This window comes from Temnothorax americanus, unplaced genomic scaffold (genome assembly GCF_048541705.1).
Source record: "Temnothorax americanus isolate GAGA-0224 unplaced genomic scaffold, ASM4854170v1 Scaffold12, whole genome shotgun sequence".
NCBI lineage: Eukaryota > Metazoa > Arthropoda > Insecta > Hymenoptera > Formicidae > Temnothorax > Temnothorax americanus.
In genome coordinates this window covers 1,177,517-1,196,285 of record NW_027509253.1, presented here as the reverse complement: position 1 = coordinate 1,196,285, position 18,769 = coordinate 1,177,517, and the positions used below count along the sequence as shown (strand labels likewise).

General features: G+C 33.2%; 3 protein-coding genes across 6 annotated transcripts in view; all 3 read right to left on the bottom strand.

Annotated features, from left to right (window-relative positions):
* LOC143893154 (uncharacterized) overlaps window positions 1–18,769 on the bottom strand; it is a 104,154-nt gene that overhangs the window by 65,507 nt on the left and 19,878 nt on the right. The window lies entirely within an intron of this gene.
* On the bottom strand, window positions 6,564–10,381 carry LOC143893172 (uncharacterized). 3 transcript variants are annotated; one of them, XM_077398239.1, is made up of 5 exons: window positions 10,232–10,381; window positions 8,289–8,535; window positions 8,095–8,210; window positions 7,594–7,756; window positions 6,564–7,409 (listed from the first exon to the last, which is right to left on the bottom strand). In XM_077398239.1, the coding sequence occupies exons 1-5, from the start codon at window positions 10,250–10,252 to the stop codon at window positions 6,856–6,858; spliced, it is 1,101 nt and encodes a 366-aa protein (XP_077254365.1). In that variant the 5' UTR covers window positions 10,253–10,381; the 3' UTR covers window positions 6,564–6,855. The 3 variants fall into 3 exon arrangements, with proteins under 3 accessions (XP_077254365.1, XP_077254364.1, XP_077254366.1); XM_077398240.1 differs by having other exon boundaries at window positions 6,856–7,051; window positions 7,158–7,409; window positions 8,095–8,535; XM_077398238.1 differs by having other exon boundaries at window positions 8,095–8,535.
* Window positions 11,945–18,722, bottom strand: LOC143893159 (gamma-tubulin complex component 2). Of its 2 annotated transcripts, XM_077398203.1 has the most exons (17): window positions 18,473–18,722; window positions 18,174–18,338; window positions 17,943–18,087; window positions 17,644–17,809; window positions 17,415–17,558; window positions 17,170–17,324; window positions 16,902–17,030; window positions 16,605–16,784; window positions 16,363–16,537; window positions 16,041–16,234; window positions 15,472–15,682; window positions 15,222–15,390; window positions 14,980–15,154; window positions 14,747–14,890; window positions 14,241–14,318; window positions 12,838–12,998; window positions 11,945–12,733 (listed from the first exon to the last, which is right to left on the bottom strand). In XM_077398203.1, the coding sequence occupies exons 1-17, from the start codon at window positions 18,523–18,525 to the stop codon at window positions 12,649–12,651; spliced, it is 2,529 nt and encodes an 842-aa protein (XP_077254329.1). In that variant the 5' UTR covers window positions 18,526–18,722; the 3' UTR covers window positions 11,945–12,648. The 2 variants fall into 2 exon arrangements, with proteins under 2 accessions (XP_077254329.1, XP_077254330.1); XM_077398204.1 differs by lacking the exon at window positions 14,241–14,318.

Below are 18,769 nucleotides of genomic sequence, written 5' to 3'. Positions count from 1 at the left end.
GCATGTTATAACGCGGCTAAATTTCAATAAAATTATTTTGATTAAAATACAATATAAATATTCATAGCAGATTTATTAAAAAATTTTTCTGTCCTGGATTCTGAAGTATTGCATACTTAGTCACATATTGTTAATATTATTTCATTATGGTAATTATATATCTTCTAAGTAAAGAGTATTAAGCGAAAAGTATTTTAAGTAATAAGTATTATAAAAGAAGCAATTACGAGATAAATTAAGTTATTTTTCAACATTATGTTATTAAATTATTTAGATTATAGATCTAATTTTTTTTCTTTGATATATCATAGTAATGTAAAACATGATAAATTATAGTCATTTGTTTTACTTTGGATAAGGCATGATAAATATGTTACATGAATATGATATTTTGACGATTAATGGATAGAAATAAAATAATGTAATAATAAATTTGTACATATATGTGTACGATAATCGTGAGTAACAATTGTAGTATGTATAACTACGAATGTTGAAATAATTTGCAATTGCTATTGCGTTCCAAAGCTACCATTGCATAGTCAAACGCTTGAACGACAAGGATTATTACACAATTATTTGATTATTTACTGATTAATCTCAATTATCGTTATATAATATAAGCGCATATAAAATCTCGTGCAACAATTATTTGCATTATATATATATAAGAACGATCCGACTATTATATATATATATATATATATATATATATATATATATATATATATATATAATAAACAGAAAATCCCGAATGACAAATTAAACATGACAGTTAAATAATTAAATCTTTTATTGCTTCGTTTTTATTGCTTACATTGTTTCGCTTAAAAAAAAAATGTTACAATTATCCATAACAATTTTGCAGTATTAATCGATGACCGATTTTTCATATTTAATCTTATTAACACTGCCTATATATATATATATATATATATATATATATATATATTGCAGTATATATATAATATATATATATATATATATATATATATATATATATAGGCCTATATATATATACATATATACTGCCTATATATATATATATAGGCAGTTAATAAGATTAAATATGAAAAATCGGTCATCGATTAATACTGCAAAATTGTTATGGATAAATGTAACATTTTTATTTTTTAAGCGAAACAATGTAAGCAATAAAAACGAAGCAATAAAAGATTTAATTATTTAACTGTCATGTTTAATTTGTCATTCGGGATTTTCTGTTTATTATTTATTTATAACAATCGCGAATAATTCAACATAAACACTTCAACCTATGATCAGTTATGTGTTAAATATTATATATATACAATCATGTTCTTAACAATATAATTAAATGAAAAAATGCCTTGTTTGCAAAGAAATGCTTCATGATTCTAGGACTGCAGAGATACATTCGGGTGAGCTTAAGGGGCTTCCCTAGTGTGACAAGACCTAAAAATAAATGATTTTTAAAAGGAAAACAACAAAACCAATTGATGAACAACTTTTCCCACATATTTTACTATATTTCAAGAGTGCATACAAATTTTTTGAAATGTAGTAAAATATGTGGAAAAAGTTGTTCATCAATTGGCTTTGTCGTTTTCCTTTTAAAAATTATTCATTTTAGGCCCTGTCACACTAAAGGAGCCCCTTAAGTAATCGACCGAATATCCACCGTGATGTAAAATAACAATAATAACGAAAATGTTTTTCTCATATCCACTATATTTTACACATTGGGTCGCATTACACAATTCAATATGTTAAAAAAATGCTGAATAATTATTATTTAATATCAACGTAATTTTTACCTGTAATTTTTTTTATAAAAATATTACAGGTATTCTAGCTCAGTGAAACAAACTCTGTGGGAGCTTGTTTTGTAATTTTATAAGCTTTCCGAAAGCTCAAAAATATGAACTTCCTAGGAGCTTGTTTTGGCGAATTTTGTAAGCTCTCGGGAGCTCAGCAAAATGAACTCCCTGGGAGCTTAATCGGAGCTTTGCGCTGTGTGAGTATATATTGTTGCGTGCCCCAATGCGAGATGTGAGTAGCGAAATAATGGACAGAGCTCTCCGTTCAACTCACACGGAGGACGGTCTTTATAAAGCTTCTCCTCTATGATGCGCAGACAGTGTCCAGTGAGTCGTTCCTTCGATGAGTCGTCCCTTACAATTAATTCAGACTTAGCTTTCTGCATAAGAGAAGAATTGAGAATTTTCTTCGGCGCTCCGCATCTATAATTGCTAAGCTTCAGTATTTGCTTGCTGGAGAAGGGTATGGCGGGTAGCAGTACAACAGTAAGAACTTAACAGTCTTTCATTTGGCAGCAATAAAGGGCTAACGTAAAAGAAAATCGAGCAGAAATTGCCAAAAATGGGAAAGGAGCTATCGAAAAAGTTACCATTTAAAAGCGAAAACTGGAAAAGAGACGCGCAAGCAGTCCTCGAGGATTGTTTAAAAAACAGAGACGAGACAAGTTTTCTGACGTATGTGGAGGATATTCAGGGAGAGATTTTTCTTTGTTTGGCTGAGAATCTGCTAATGATATCCGCACAACATAATTGGCAAGAAGCCGTAAAAGCAATTCTAGACAGATTTGAAAAAAAGCATGGACAAGGAACCAACTTGTACTTAAGCGTGAAAGAAGCCGCACGTACGGCTGTTCAGAATGGTCATTATGTTATTTTTGAGGAATTGCTGAAAGTGGAACCCGAGATATCCCATCATCTGATTCTAAGCGTCTGCTTGAAGTTGGGAGAGCCAAGAAAACGAGGAGTCAACGATACGTTACTGCGTTCGAATCTGAAAACGTGTCTGGAGTTGATCTTGAAACAGATTAACGTGGATGTCTATTGCATTGACAGTGAGTATATTATAATAAATGTCATAAATATCGCAGAAACTAGCTCTTTTTGACAACATATATAAGTAGATTATTTTTCACTTTTCGAGACTTTTTTTCTGAAAACAGTTTCACTCTAATTGTAAATTTCTAATTTTGAAGAAAAAGGTAACACGCTGTTGAATTACGCGGCTATAAGAGCAGACAATTGCAAAGCAATGAGTCTACTTTTCAAACGAGGCAGTTACATTGGACGAATAATTGCAATGTTAGTTGCTGTTAGTTGCAGACATTTCGTCAGTCTTATCGGCCTACTTCGACGACCGCTTGAAGAAGATAAGGAACCAAACGAACGAAGACGTAATCGAGTACGACTATAGTTGCTTGATGTCACACAACATTTTCTCAATAGAGAATACAACTCATCGAGGGACTTGCGAGACGGAAGCGTTCCTAGACATCGCGCGTAACAAAAATCTCAATCATCTGCTGAAACATCCGTTGCTCTCGTCCTTTCTCTATCAGAAATGGTGCAAGATACGACATATATTGTACACGAATATTGGCTTCTATGGGATCTTCTACTTTTTGCTGAATACCTATATCCTGAACATGATTTACGAAAGTTCTCCAAATGAAAACGGAACGCAAACGGTCAATGACAGTTTCGACGTGGTTTTGAACAGTACTCTTTTAATCCGGTTCTATCCAGAGAGTCTCCTGTGGATTTTCGTTATCGTATTGTGGTTGCTTTTCACCATTTGGGAGATCCTCCTATTTGCCTGCTGCCCTCGCCGTTACTTGATGAATTGGGAGAACCGGCTACAGGTTGTGCTGATTATATTTACCCTCATTTTATTATGTGGCGCGGGAGCATGGAGTCGCGTCGCGGTAGTCTTATTGTCTGCCTTAGTGCTGACAACTCTGATCAGCCAACATCCGAAAATATCTACCAACTTTGAAATATTTTGGATAATTTCTCGTAATTACGTATACTTACTTTTACCGTATTTGGTTCTCATCATCGCGTTTGTCCTGACTTTCTACATACTCTTTGAGAACAAGAGACATTTTTCTAATCCCGGGGACTTGCTCTTCAAAACGCTCATCATGGTATCCACAGGCGAATTCAACTCCAACGATATCCCGGTCGACTCACATCCCGTTTTGAGCCGAATTGTGTTAGTGCTGTTTGCTTTCTTCATTTTTGTATTGGTCAATGTAATTAACGGTCCAGCAGTCGGTAACACTGAAGAAATTCGATCTGAAGCTGAACTGAACGGACTCGTCTCTCGAATACGCCTGATCGTCTATCTCGAAAACATAGCATTCGGCAAACCATTTAGTTGGCTCAATTGGTTCAGCCGCGGAAATTCGTGTTTGTTACGATGGAATCCCTTCAGCTTCCTTACTAAAAGAATTTTTTGGTTTCCGCATTATTTGGAAAACGATAAAATCACTTTCTTTCACGACTACAGAATCCCCGTTGGGCAATCGGGAACTATAATTAAAAAAGGTGAACGTATTAGTTCTAATAAAAATCAACCGTCACATATCAAGAAGATAAAAACCATTTTGAATAAGCAACAAGAAAAATTAACCGAGATAAACGACAATTTCAAAAATCTCGTAAGGAAGATCGGATTACGCAAACTGCGCGCCAAGTGTCGGTTTTGAAACACAGTTTCTGCGTCTAAAACCGAAATAGTATACACGTAATTAAATTGATTAATTAATTAAATTAATGTAATATAATCATTTCATAACATTGTCCGCTGCATATAACTTGTATATTATTTTATATAAATCTCATGAAATAAAATTTATTTTATATGTATATATTATTTTTTACTGTTTTATACATATACATATGTACATATATAAAACACGTACTAAATTTTGTTACATGTGTCGATTTGATTGGAAATGTTAAATTCCATACAATTCGACAAGATATAGTGATAGACAATCGTGATAGATAATTGTATGACTTATAAATATTGTTGCAAATATCATTGCACAATTTATATAATGCATTGTTGTGCATTTATATAATGCATTACTTATTGTAAGCGAATAAATTTGACAAAAACAAACCAGCTTCCCGGAACGAGAGGTACATCCGAATATATAATTGAGCCCGTATTCCCCCCCACATTCGAGGACGTTAGATACTGAGGGTCTATTCATGTAACTCTTAAAAACAGTTTCGTTATCGTTATATTACATCGTGTGTTGCGCAGCTTTTTTATCATATATAATATCTACACAACGCAAATTGTTCATTTACATTAATTTATATATATAATGACAATTATCAAGCGACGCGTTAGCGTCGCGACGCCGAATACATAAAAAATTGACTTGTAAATTGACTGACCGAGTTGTTGCCTACATTCAGGGGCACATTAGCGCGGCACTACCAAGCTGCTTTACCGGAATATTCATTTTATTCGTGCTTTTGATTAAAATATCTCGGAAACGAAAGCCCTAATGAAAATCTAATGAATTTTTATATTTATAACGTTATTAAACCATAATGTTTGCACTGCTCATGTACGAGCATGTTAGAATGCATGTTAGAATGCCGTGTAACCTAGGTGTACGTTGGCCGCACACGAATTTATCTCTCGAGAGAAATCTGCTGCTGTTATATTAGACACAATAAGACGTCGCATCATCTTCTCGAATTGACCAACCGATAATCCATATTTCTCCATATTGTTTTGACATGTCAATCAATGAATTTAAAGTCATATAAAACAGATTTAAAATCAAAATAATGCGTAAAAACTTGACGTGCCCGGGTGCTATTTTTATATATACATTTCTACAAGTATATTTTCACTTCTTTTATATTTTGATAATAATTTTTTCGACCATAAATAAAAATTTTTTGCTGTTTTTGTGATATTTATTTGACAGTTGTTAGAAACAAATAAAATAATAAAATGCATATAACTCGGTTTTTAATTGTTGATTGCAATTTATTAGTATGCTAAGTAGAGAGAGAAATTACGATATACTTTCTCTCTAACTAAAGATATATTTTAATTATTTTTCTAAACTAATGTAAAATATCCCTGAAAACTGACTTTATACAGAAATCATTGATTTCTCTAAGACTAATATCGTTGATAGAAATTGATGCGCAAGCAAAAATCTCGCCATAATTAACTCATTAGCAGATGTATTAAGTGCACATGATCGGAACAAGTAACTTCTAAGGAGCAGGGAACTTCAATCTCTGTATTTCTGTTTTGAGTAACGAAGAAAGTTTAACAAATACCTACCGGCGCCAGTAAGTCAAAGACTGCTTCAATCCGGCGTCATCTTTCATATCGCTCGACCCGTTTGTACGTGTAAGATTTAGTTGTCGCTGTAAAGCGCTTACTGCGTATACTTATCTCGACATGGATCAGAGGCCGTAAATGTCCTCCTTATTCAAGAATGAAATGATCGCGATGCGCATCACAAATATAACAATTTCTCGCTCTAGCTATCACAAATTCTAATAAAAAAGTAAAATTTACATTGCAATTATTAACATAAAAAAGCAATAATTTTTATTAACTGTCTTTGTTACCGTTTAATTTTTTTAATTTCTTGTTTTTTTAATTATAATTTAACTTACTTTAGGCAACAGTCGGGAGTCTATTTTTTTTTAACTAACTTTTTTAATGACGTGATAAGGTTTACAACGTGTTAAAAATGTAACGAAAAGAACGTAATGTTCTCATTAAAATATATTTATTTAAAAGCGTGGTACATATATACATAGATTTATAATATACCGAAATGAAACATTTTATTCCTTATGTAGCAAATCGTATATAAAAGTTCGACTACCGAGGGAACGAAGTTTAAAAAGGAATGTACCTTTATAAAAAATTATGCGTGCATGGTATAATAGTAATTAAGTGTGATAAATAGAACATGAAAACCATTACGATCAACCAACCCGTTGCTTCAAGATAACGTGGCAGAAATTGATATTATTGATAAAAGAGTCATATCTGTAACACTTACTGCTCGAAAACTTCAGCAAACGTTTCATAAGGTGGTGTATATTCGTAGTCGTTGAATCTTTCGCCTTTGAAACTCATTCCAGTATGAGCGTTCTTTCGGGTCGGGTACAATTTATCTCCAGGTGTCATCGGAAAAATGCTCTCGGGATCATCCTTTGTCCAAACGACATAAGGGGTAGAGACTAGATCGGGCCTAATTAATTGCAATTTTTTCAGCAGCAATGAAAATCTCGTTTCTTCCACAGTGTCTTCCGCACTGTCTGATCCATTGTCTCGGTATTTACTACTATAATCGTTACCGTTCGATTTCTGCGAACTCGAAGATTGCGCGAATCTCATCAAAGGTCTGTTGTAATGGTTGCAACTTGCCTCGCTTTGCGCGATGTTTGGAGGTTCCGAATGACGATTTGTAAAATACTGGTCAATCATACATTGCCATTTGTTGGGAATGTTGTATGTATATTTAGGGTGCGTATCTTCTGTATAAAAACCGAATGAACGTGGATTTGTTATGTAGTCATTCCTGATCTGACGGTTCTCCACGCGCTTATCTGTAATTGAACAGTTTACATTCAAGCGAATTCGTATACCAATATCTATACATTGATTTTTTTACGTTTGCGTCTCATTGGAACTCGTATAAGAAAGAAGTTACACGACTTTCAAGATAAGCGGCATGCATTAGATTATTATTTGAAGATGTCAAATTTTAATCTTGTTCTATGAAATATTTACCAGTAGTATCAGTAGGTTCATGTTCTGGAAGTAACGAGTCGACGATGGTTGCAGGATGCTTGGCGTCAGTTGTGGGCGACTTCGCGGCCACATTATTGTCATGTGCAACGACCTCAGATTCAGTGCTTGCAGGATCCGATCTCTTCCTTCGATTGTGTATCATCTGGAGAAATATCATTCTCTTATGAAATATTCAGTAATTTAGATGATCAATTCGTGTACAAAAACACGACAAATATTAGCGTTTGTGTTACATAATTAACTCCAAGAAAAGCTGTTTGTCGATAATACAGTGACGTACAATATTTGTCGCATAAGACAAATTACTAGATGTTACATATAGGTGTTTTGAAGTAAATATTACATTTAAAAATATCAAATTAAATAAAATTTGAATTTTTAATGAAATGATAGTAAAATATAAATAAAATATTGTGAATGTTAAGTTAATGAAACATATATCATTTTATCAGATCAAGTAATAGGATAATGAGCATTTACCAAGCGCGGTCTCCGTTGAGGGCGACCTCCGTTTATATTTATAAGAATATTTTCCAATTTACGCTCATATTCTTCCGCTGTCATACGCCTAGCCTCTTTTGAATCTTCATCTTTTTCTGTTAATAATCGAATCATGTAGTATATTGGCCAGCCTGGAATTAAAAAGGTGTGTGGAGGAAAATCAATTGGCTCACTTGAACGAGCATTGACTTGGTTCGATTTATAGGGATACACCGTTTGAACTCCCGGACGATATTGCGTCGATTCCTGGTCCGGTAATTGTTCCGCGCGATATTGTTCAATCGGTGACTGTGTCCAGTACTGCGGAGCAGATTGATCTTGCAAATAGCGTGGATTGCTATTGTATTGATGTTCATACCCGGGTTGATAGAGGACTCCGGCAAGTACGATACTTGCTAGCGAGATTGTCACTGCTAAGAACTGAAATAATTAAGGAAACTTTAAGCAGATTGTTCTCGAACAGATGTTCGATATGGCAGAAATTTGTTCCCTAAATTATTTATTTAACATACAATGGGAATAAAGGCCAACAATCGAGCATATATAACAATATGTCAAATCAATAGTTCATTTAATAATATTTACAAATGACGAGAGAGAAAGAGGAGAGAGAGAGAGAGAGAGAGAGAGAGAGAGAGAGAGAGAGAGAGAGAGAGAGAGAGAGAGGGACGAGACGTTTCGAACACACAGTGTCTTCTTCAGCCGATAAATTCGAATAATTACATGGAGTCGCGCAATAAGCAAAGTATCAAAAATAATCAAAAAAATAATAAATAAAGAGGTAAAACAATCGAAGACGGGCAAGAATTTTTCTCGATGGTGAATGAGAAAGCCATCCGGAGTCACATCTTACATGAGAGCATTACAATGTAAAATTGTGTATAAATAAATATCTTTGGAGTCTATTGTGAAATGTAAAATTGTATATGTATGAATATCTGTAGTCAATTCGCAAGTCTGCAGTCAAAGGTAAATCCATGATTTATTCTTCGTTGGATGGCGAAAACGAACCAAGTCAATTGTTAAAAACGTTAAATCTTGGGTCAGTCAGCGGTGTGGTCAAGTTTATAATACGTTCTGAAATTCGATGTCTCAATAGCGGGAGGAAGCTTGTGCGGTTGTTTAAAATAATCACCGTAAAGACATACAATTACAAAATTAAGTCGTGGTCGGATGTTTCGCGCTCTCACGCTCGATGTTCACGGAAAAAGGTATTTACCGTATGAGATCATGCAAGGCGGACCATGAAACGCGCTGCGCCCTGCCACTACGCTGGGCCGTGTCCCCCACTCTTTTCCGTCGTGCGCCCATGTCAAAACACGCTGCCGCGCAGCAACGTCTTTCCTCGTACTAAGCACGATATTTTTCCGTGCATCGCACCGGCTTTCGTACTTTGCGCAGCGCTGCAAGATACGACGTGCTACGTTCGCAACGCGAAAGCCGGTGCAATGCACGGAAAAATACCGTGCTTAGTACGAGGAAAGACGTTGCATGGGCGCACGACGGAAAAAAGTGGGGGACACGGCCCAGCGTAGTGGCAGGGCGCAGCGCGTTTCATGGTCCGCCTTGCATGATCTTATACGGTGAATACCTTTTTCCGTGTTAGCTCCTTAGTGTTTCAAATACCAATGACAAAGCATTCCCATTTGGTTAACAGCCAAGGTGATTCTTCGAAATGATAATACATCGAAACAATAAATAGCTAGATGTCGGTGAGTTCGCTGAGAATATACTGTTATATGACTCATCCAGATACTCTGTGTCTTCAAATTAATCTATTCAAATTAATGGCCTTTATATTCTCTCTCTCCCATTGTATTTCGACATATACGAGCGATTACTTTATTTATTCGTTATTTATTTAACAATTTTTAAAATTAATGAGAGAAAGATTTATATATTTATGGATTTACTATGGAATATTATTTTGATAATGTAAAAATCGATTTAGAGGAAAAATACAAAAAAGAAATAAATATTTTATTGTATTAATTTCTACAAATATTCTGCCTAACGCTGATGATATATGGTTTAATTATTGAAAAGAAGTTCTAATTGCAGAAGTTAAAAAAACTCATAAAAATTTTAACTAAATGTAAAATATGAGTTCACTTACTAATCCTCGATGCGAAAACATCGTGTGGCTCTTATACGGTTTCACTACTTAATTGAGACTAACGCGATTCCTCAGTGCTACTGATATAAATAACCCAAAGAATCGCTGACGTTAGGTTGAAATTTTCGTATTCCATAATTTCATCAGTTTGCACATTGTGAAACCGTCCCGAGGCAAAAAGCACAGACGTCATTAAAATTTTACGAAAGTATGTTCATATATGTGTATTCTGAAAATATGGTTGATGCAAATTGCTACATTTGCTATTTGGCAAAAAAAAAGCGCGTGCTCACGTTATATGTCGTAAGTAATACACGCATTTGTCTAACAACCAGCTCGCAAAAGAATTGTAAAACGATCATCATGAACGCAATTCGATTCGCGCGCGGACTTCCGTTTGTTGTAAAACGCACGATTACGAAACTCAGTAATGATATGCATGTATGGAAATGCACGAAATAGCACTTCTTCGAAAGTTCGTTGCACTACGGGACCAGCGCACCCGCAGACGTGCCCTGATTATCGCATAAGTGAATGGCTGGATGCCGAGACACGTTGATCTAGAGTCTAGATCCTAGACTAGTCTCTCGCTGCGGACCACTCTGAATATAAATATCGCTAAGCAATCTTTCGTCTGCGTTTCATCGTTATCCCGCATTATATTATAGCACGCGAAACTTGAAACCAGGAGGTTTCTCATGCGAGATATGTATGTATCATAAATTGTATAATGTCCGAAAGCGGATCAAACGCGTGAACGAGATACCGAACCGCGCACCGATAAGAGACGGACTTGAAATTAATAAAGAGATTTTTAACGCGCGCGCGCGCGGACAAGTCTTAAATTTATTTAGATACAAGTATATATTTACAGCTATTTACGCATATCTATTATAGTTATCCCTATAGGAATCGCGAATTAAAGTCGCGGCGAGAGAAGCAATAAAGTCTAGCGGTCCACATTTGCTCGTAAATATAAGCTATCCGCCGAATACCATCTCAATTCCAAGATGGCTCTAATGAAAATTTATTCCCGGTTATAATTTCGGCTTTATACTCGCTACGGAAATGATAGCGAAGTTTTAAGGCAATCTTGAACATACCGCCTGCCTCATCAAAACCGCATTAATTCGCAGTGTCGTTGACACGCGCGATTTAACGTCACGAGCGACTTACCATAGCTGCGATCCGATTCACGCTCACACAGTTGTAAGCATCATTCTGTCTTCGTTGCACATCAAACGATGATAGAGCTTACAACACTGTCAGCGTGAATCGGACCGCAGCTCATATATGCCACAACACAACATTGCGTGCACGGATTTAAATATCTCGGAATTAAAAAGAATCTCGTTGACACATGTGTATTTAATCCCTGTATACATACGTGTCAACGTCAAGCAGTACGATAGCGTAAATGACAAATACAACTAGCTCGTAGCGAGTCTGTAAATCTGTAAATCACGATAAATATTGGGCCATCTTGAGAATTGATCCTAATATAATGAAGCATGCTGAACAGATTAAATTGGATAAGAATCAAGTATTGGATAATGAGAAGATAATGATGGAGTTGACCAAGCTGTGGGAGCAATTGGCGGCGATGGAAGTTAAGTTGCTTTGAGAATACGATTTTAAAAAACTCACAATCGATAATATAAAATGTAATATAAAAAATATAATGGAATTCGTGAGAGAAAGTTGATACGTGTGTATTTGAAAAGTTAATATATATAAAAAACATTAACATGTATACATGAGATGTTTAAATTCATTCTTTACATATTCAATTGCTTAACAGACTTATAAAATGTCTTACCCTTTTTAGATAGATTACTGCATAGAACTACACAAAACTTAGTTTTATAAATTATAATATCAAACAATACTGCCAAGTATATGTTAATTTTATTATAAGCGGTTTAACTTTGTTAGCTACGTGTAAATTTTATCATTAAATTCAATACAATCCTAATCGAAGTAAATTTATCTAAATATTACACGATATACAAATGTCTGGATGTATCGATGCACGATTTATATAATTGAAATTAGCGCCAACTTCAAATTAAGATTACGATTTATCGTTAGCTTTTTCCCAGGTGCATCAGACCCTGCACGATTTATATAATATATAACGAATGTTTTTACAATACATTTTTTAAAATTATTATTTTATAATTTGTATATATAATTTTTGTGTAACTCTAAGTAAATCTTTAATGATTATGTGAGGTCTATTTATAATATAACTTTTTCAGATCTATTTATAATGAGATTTTTTTATATATAATTTATACGAACAAAAAATAGATTGTAGTAAATTTTGTTGAAATTTATATCATCTCTATCTTTCATGCGTACATGCGTACAACGTCTGCATGTGCATGTACGCATAAATGAGAAATCATATATTACTAGCCAGATATATCTTGCTGCGTGACGGTCTTTTCTTTCCCTCGACGTATTAGTATGTCGGTGTAAAACATGTTGAAGTCAAGTCTAATTCAAACATAAATAATTTAAAAATAAATTAATATATAATTTTATATCAATTGTGTGAAAAAAAGAAGGATGCATAAAAATTATATAAATAGAATTCTTACCGACATAACACATTAAGTAATTTCTCATTGTTATTATCACAACCCAAATCACAAATTCGATCTAGAAGTCGTGTCAATACTTTAGTAAATCTTTCATCTAATGATACGATTGTTTCTTCGAAACTTCCTGTTCCATCTTTCGCTGTAGAACTGTTCTCAATCTATGAAAAAATACAGTCAATTAATATATTATAAGCGTGTACATGTATGTTACATAAATTAAAGTTAAAAAGCATTTTTTTTAAGTAATAGAAATGTGATACATAATGATATAAAGTCTTATTTAAATAATGATATATAATAATGCAGCGATAAATTATTATCACCATGCCTTTTATGATTTTCTTCTTTTGAAACTAAATATAAATAATGATATATATTATTATAATTGTAGAGGATAATTTACACTTATAATAACACTTAAATATTTTTTTTAGATATGTAAATTTTTAATTTAAATATTATTTTATTATGATTAGGTATTTATTATTTGACCAAGTAATAAAATAGCAAATGTTCAAGATACAATAATGTTGCATTGTACAAAACGTATGTTGTAAAAATACCGAAAAATACATAAAAAATAGCTTGCTAATAATACGTATTTTCAAAATCATATTTAAAAATATATATAAATAAAAATTGCAATTTTTACAATACATATGGATATCTTCTATGAATACACCGTAAATACATATCGCTTAAATATTCTTTAAGTTCATACTCTTAAAAAAATATCAAGAAATTATCATTCCACAAATTGAAAGCTAATAAAGTCTACAATTATATTTTTTTAAATTTGTAATAAATAAAATAACTCTTGCTCACTCTAAAAATAGGAGAAGGTAACTTGTGATTTTTTAATCAAGACACAAATTTTATAACCGAAGAATATTTTAGACATCAGAAAACTGCAATCCACACAACATTATATATATACAAATATACTGCTTCATTCCTGATTTTTATACTTACTTCATCTTCAGCTACATCTTTATAGAATGAGTATATTAGCAGACTTTTATATTATTTACTTACATTTACACAATAAAAATTTAAAATATGACACAATTACATAACATCCAAGTACAATCTTATACAGAGATGCAAAGAAGCCTTTAATTCTTCCTATATGAATTAAGAACAATATAATGCAATATAAAAGTGTGTTCCCTAAATATTAAAATGCAAAACATCTCTGTACATACATGTTAGACCTTAATATTTGTAAAATATAAATTCCACGCCATGCAAGTTGGGAATAATATATATATATATATATCAGTCACATGTTCTTAACGATATAATAATATGAAAAGATGCTTCGTCTGCAAAGAAATGCTTCATGATTCTAGGACTACAGAGATACATTCGGGCGAGCTTAAAGCTTTGTAAAAATATACCTCATATTCATAGATATCTTCCTGACAGGTACCGATCATGGATGTCAATTCAGCATCAATGTAGTATCGGCTCATACGCTTAACATCAGCAGAATATTAAAACTTAATATATCAAACTCTCACAACTCCGTAGTTCTCTTTCCCGTTATATATTCTTACCATTTATTTATTAAACGTTATTTATTTTATTTTAAATATAATCTTCTTTTTTTAAAAAAATAGCTTTAAATCAAATACTACTCAAGGAAAAGATTTAATTAAATTGCATTGTTAATATAAATATTTTGCATTAAATTATTACAGAAGGGAAAGAACATGAGACTTAAAGTATTTATTAGTATATTCAGAAATTTATTATGTAATAATAAGTGAAGCGATGTAACACGAATCCAATTCAAACAATGGTCGCAACTTAGAGGAAGAGATTGTTGTACGTAATTTTGTACATGCATGCGAATTAGATAATTATTAGAAAAAAATAAGTAACGGAACACAAAAGAATTTACCTGCATAAAATTGCAGAATTCTATGCATATGGCGCATATACCGGTGATACAGCCAAGAAGATCGGGATCCGTTAACATACATTCCTTCAGATAACTGGCTTGCAAATCTTGATGCACGCTCAGCACGTCATCAACATTACTAACCTGGTATTCATTTATCAAATAGGTATATATATTGCATAAATAGGTATATATAAATATATAGGTATATATTTGGATATAAATATTATCACCTTGTTCATCTTATTTATGAATTTTAACCAATTTGGTTCCACGACTTCTACCATCATATAGTACTCCAAATGTTGTATACAATCAAGCATTCTCTGCCGCAATGAAAATGCCTTTCTGTAAGCCATAGCCACTTCGTGCGTGAAAGTCTTCGCTATTTTGTTGCTGATCCACACTCTAAAATCCATCAGATATAAAATTTATGGATATAAAGCATACGCTCTGTTGAAACAAAGTAATTTACCTGCACAAAAGCCTCTCAACATATTTACAATAAAACAGATGTCTAAACAACATTTGATAACAAGCTATGGCCTTTCTATTAATGATTAGAGAAACTGGCCATTTAACATCGTAATTAAAGACAAAAGCTTCCAAACCAGTCAAAATTTTACCCGCTTGGAAACAGTATTCTGCAAGGGAGATTAATTCTCGTTATTAATTTCCTTTAAGGTACAATTGGATAAGTATGATACTCTTTTAATGGCATATACCTTTCTCGTCTCTAGTTTGGATGGAGAGTATTTTAAACATTTGATACTGCAGATCATATGGAAGTAATTCCGGTTTCAGATCGTCTTTATAGGGATCTGAATCCGCAGTGGACATTCGCAAGGCAACTTCGAGAAGAGATGCTAAACGATGAAGAACGATGTCATACATACTCTTGTTCAGTTCGGCCTCACACAGATTCATAAATTGTACCTAAAATTAGACAAATATCATCATATAAGATTAATAAAAATTTTGGGAAATCCTAAGACACTTCTCTAGATTTTTGGAGAAAAGAAATTTAATTTCAAATATGGACAAATCGAAGATAATGACTTTTAGGAGAAAATGAGAACATGAGTTTGGAACAGAGTAAAGATACAAGAAATATAGATCATTCTTAATGTGTAGATTATACTTTATAAAAAAAGAGGCAAAATCAATATTAACTATTTAAAATAATTTTTATAAAACTTTTCACCCAAAGGCATGATTTAAGTAAATATCTAATAATAATTTTAAATAATAAGAGTAAAGCTGATGTTTAACAACGTATAAAAACCAAGCTTACCACAAAATCTCCTTGGGCAAGAAGAAAGTAACTTTTCACACTACGCAGTCTACCCATCAGATCATTTTCCTTAACGAGTACCTCTAATAATTTTCTGGCAGCCTCTGAATATGCTCTATCGATAGCAGCTATATATTTTTGCCCTTGATACTGATAGCTTAATGGTTCTTGTTTTCCCCACTGCACTGTTTTACCTAAATTTATTAAAATAATTTGATAATTTGCAACCTAATCAAAGATATGATTAATACTTATTACATAAAGCGACACTCATTTTACTTTTTAACAATATAATAAATATGCTATTGTATGTAAAACATACCGCACTGCCTAATCACATTAAAATATTTTCCTGTTCTAAGTATAGTCTGTGCATGTTCATTCAAAAATACAGGTATCCTTTCTAGTCGCATAGTGTATCTCTTTTCCCAATAATCTGCAGAATAATCTACGGGAAGTTCTTTCCTTTGAATCAATTCGTTATCCTCTACAAAGAACTGATAAATGAATAAGTATGAATGTGCCATTTATAACATATAAAATTAAAATTAACTTGATACCAACTTCCTGATATGGATCGCATATCACTCCTTTATAAACCCATTTTTCTAAAATTTGCATATATGGCATGCTCGCCGCTTGCATCAGATATAAACACAGTTCTTTAGACTTTGCTTCACCACTAACATTGTTCAATGTTTGCTCATGCAGAAGGCTCAATACTTTGCCCCCTCTAGCATTTGCCTAGAATCAAATATTTTACATCATAAATATTATAATTCTAATTCTTTCTATGTATATCTAAAATTAAATGTAATCAGACCTATTTAATTACTATTAACTGGTGTTTTTTAGACTAACCTTACATATTGTGGATGTAACTTGAGAAAGTATGGACATCGTAAGCATGGTAGGCTGGATATAAAACCATAGCTTCTGCAAACTTAGTTTACCGTGAATGTGTTCTGTCTCGAGTTGCACGACGAAGAGCTGAAACACAGCGTATAAAATCAATATTTAAAACAATGTTTTAAAAAACTGCATTAAGAAATGTACTAAGAAACATAAACATATTTTCAAATTATATTAAATTATAAATTGTATCATTATAAATTGTAATTTATTATACCAAGTAATCTTTCAGCAGAGATCGTATAGCTCCTCTCAGAGCATGATTGACTTGTCCGTCGTCCGGCGAAACTTTTTCTTCAACAAATCTCACTGTCATAGAGTAGTATGAGGCTAACGGTAATATCTGTTGCGCTAATTGCTTAAATGATACACCTAAAAACAAAATTCAAAACATTTAACTTCAACTTTGTAATGATTATTGCTTCAGATTAAAATTTCTAATAGTCTTTCTGCATTCCTTACCAACATCCGGTGATATATTGAAAGTTTTAACAGCATAAGGACTCGTTAATGGTTCTGAAACGATATACGATCCATCTATTCCTTTCAAGCAATACAAAATATCCCAAAGAAGTATTGACTCCTGAGATACAATTGGCACAACCTCTATAAATATTTAATTATTTCAGACACGCAAGTTTTTTTTATAGTTTCCCAATCTTGCATTTCGCAGAAAAAATTGTTTACAAACTTTGATAATGTGCTACAGTGGCGTCGCTGTGAAAATCCCAAGTTATACGTGGACGTTCCATAACCCAATTATGCTTCACTAAGGTACCATCATTTTTCTTACCGATCGAAACTTGCTGGTTTAATTTCTTTCCCCCTTCAGCAGCTTTAATTACAGTTTTGCAAATCTATCAAATATTTGAAAAATTAAACGTATTATATGCAAGTGTATATCATGTAAAAAAAAATAAAACAATTAATTGAAGTACTATAATTGAGACAAATTTTACAAAAATATCACGAACTTGTACATATTATTACCTTTGGCAAATCTTCCTGCGTAATGGTCGGATCCCTCAGGGAACTAGCAGTTGCCCTTGGTACAGATCTCGACAAGTACTTCTTCAACTCCTCATCTTTGGATATCAATTCTAGAGTCTGCACAAACAGACCCAACAAATCTACTCTGAAAAAATACATATTTTCTTGTCCTTCCTTGTTCCTTCCACACAAATGCCATCTATAACGTCTACATTACATTGGCTCACTAACTTTTTCGACTTTAGTTCCTCGTACTTCTGTAGAAATAATTCGGGCTGTGACGAAATCTTGGCGAGATGCTGGATACAGCTGTGAGGAGCAACGACATTTAGCACATTCGCCGTCAAGCTTTCCTTTTGCAGCTTCTCCAAGTGTCTCTCCGGAGCAGATTCCGAGCTAGGAAAACAACATTTACGTGTATTTGTCGCGATAACGTTTCTCGCAAAAGTTCTCAGATTTATTTAAACCTGATTCATTTAAACGTAATTGCAACGTCTTGCAAATTACGAAGTATAAACGTTGCCGCTTACCCTAACAATTCAATCAACTGCACTATTAAATGATGTAATTTAAATTCACTCATCGTTCCTGGTTCCTGCTCTGAATGTCAACTGTAACTGTAAGGCTTCAGTGCTGGATCAGCCCATTCAATAATACCGTGGCAAATTATGCAAACATTAAGTTAAATTTGCGTAAAAATAATCATTTTAAATACTCGTATAATCTCTTTACGTTTTTGAAAGCTTGTTGGATAGGTCAGGATAGGTTATGGTACGGCAATTTTCGCGTCATCTGGCGAGAACTTCGTCACTGCCTCGCGGCAACAT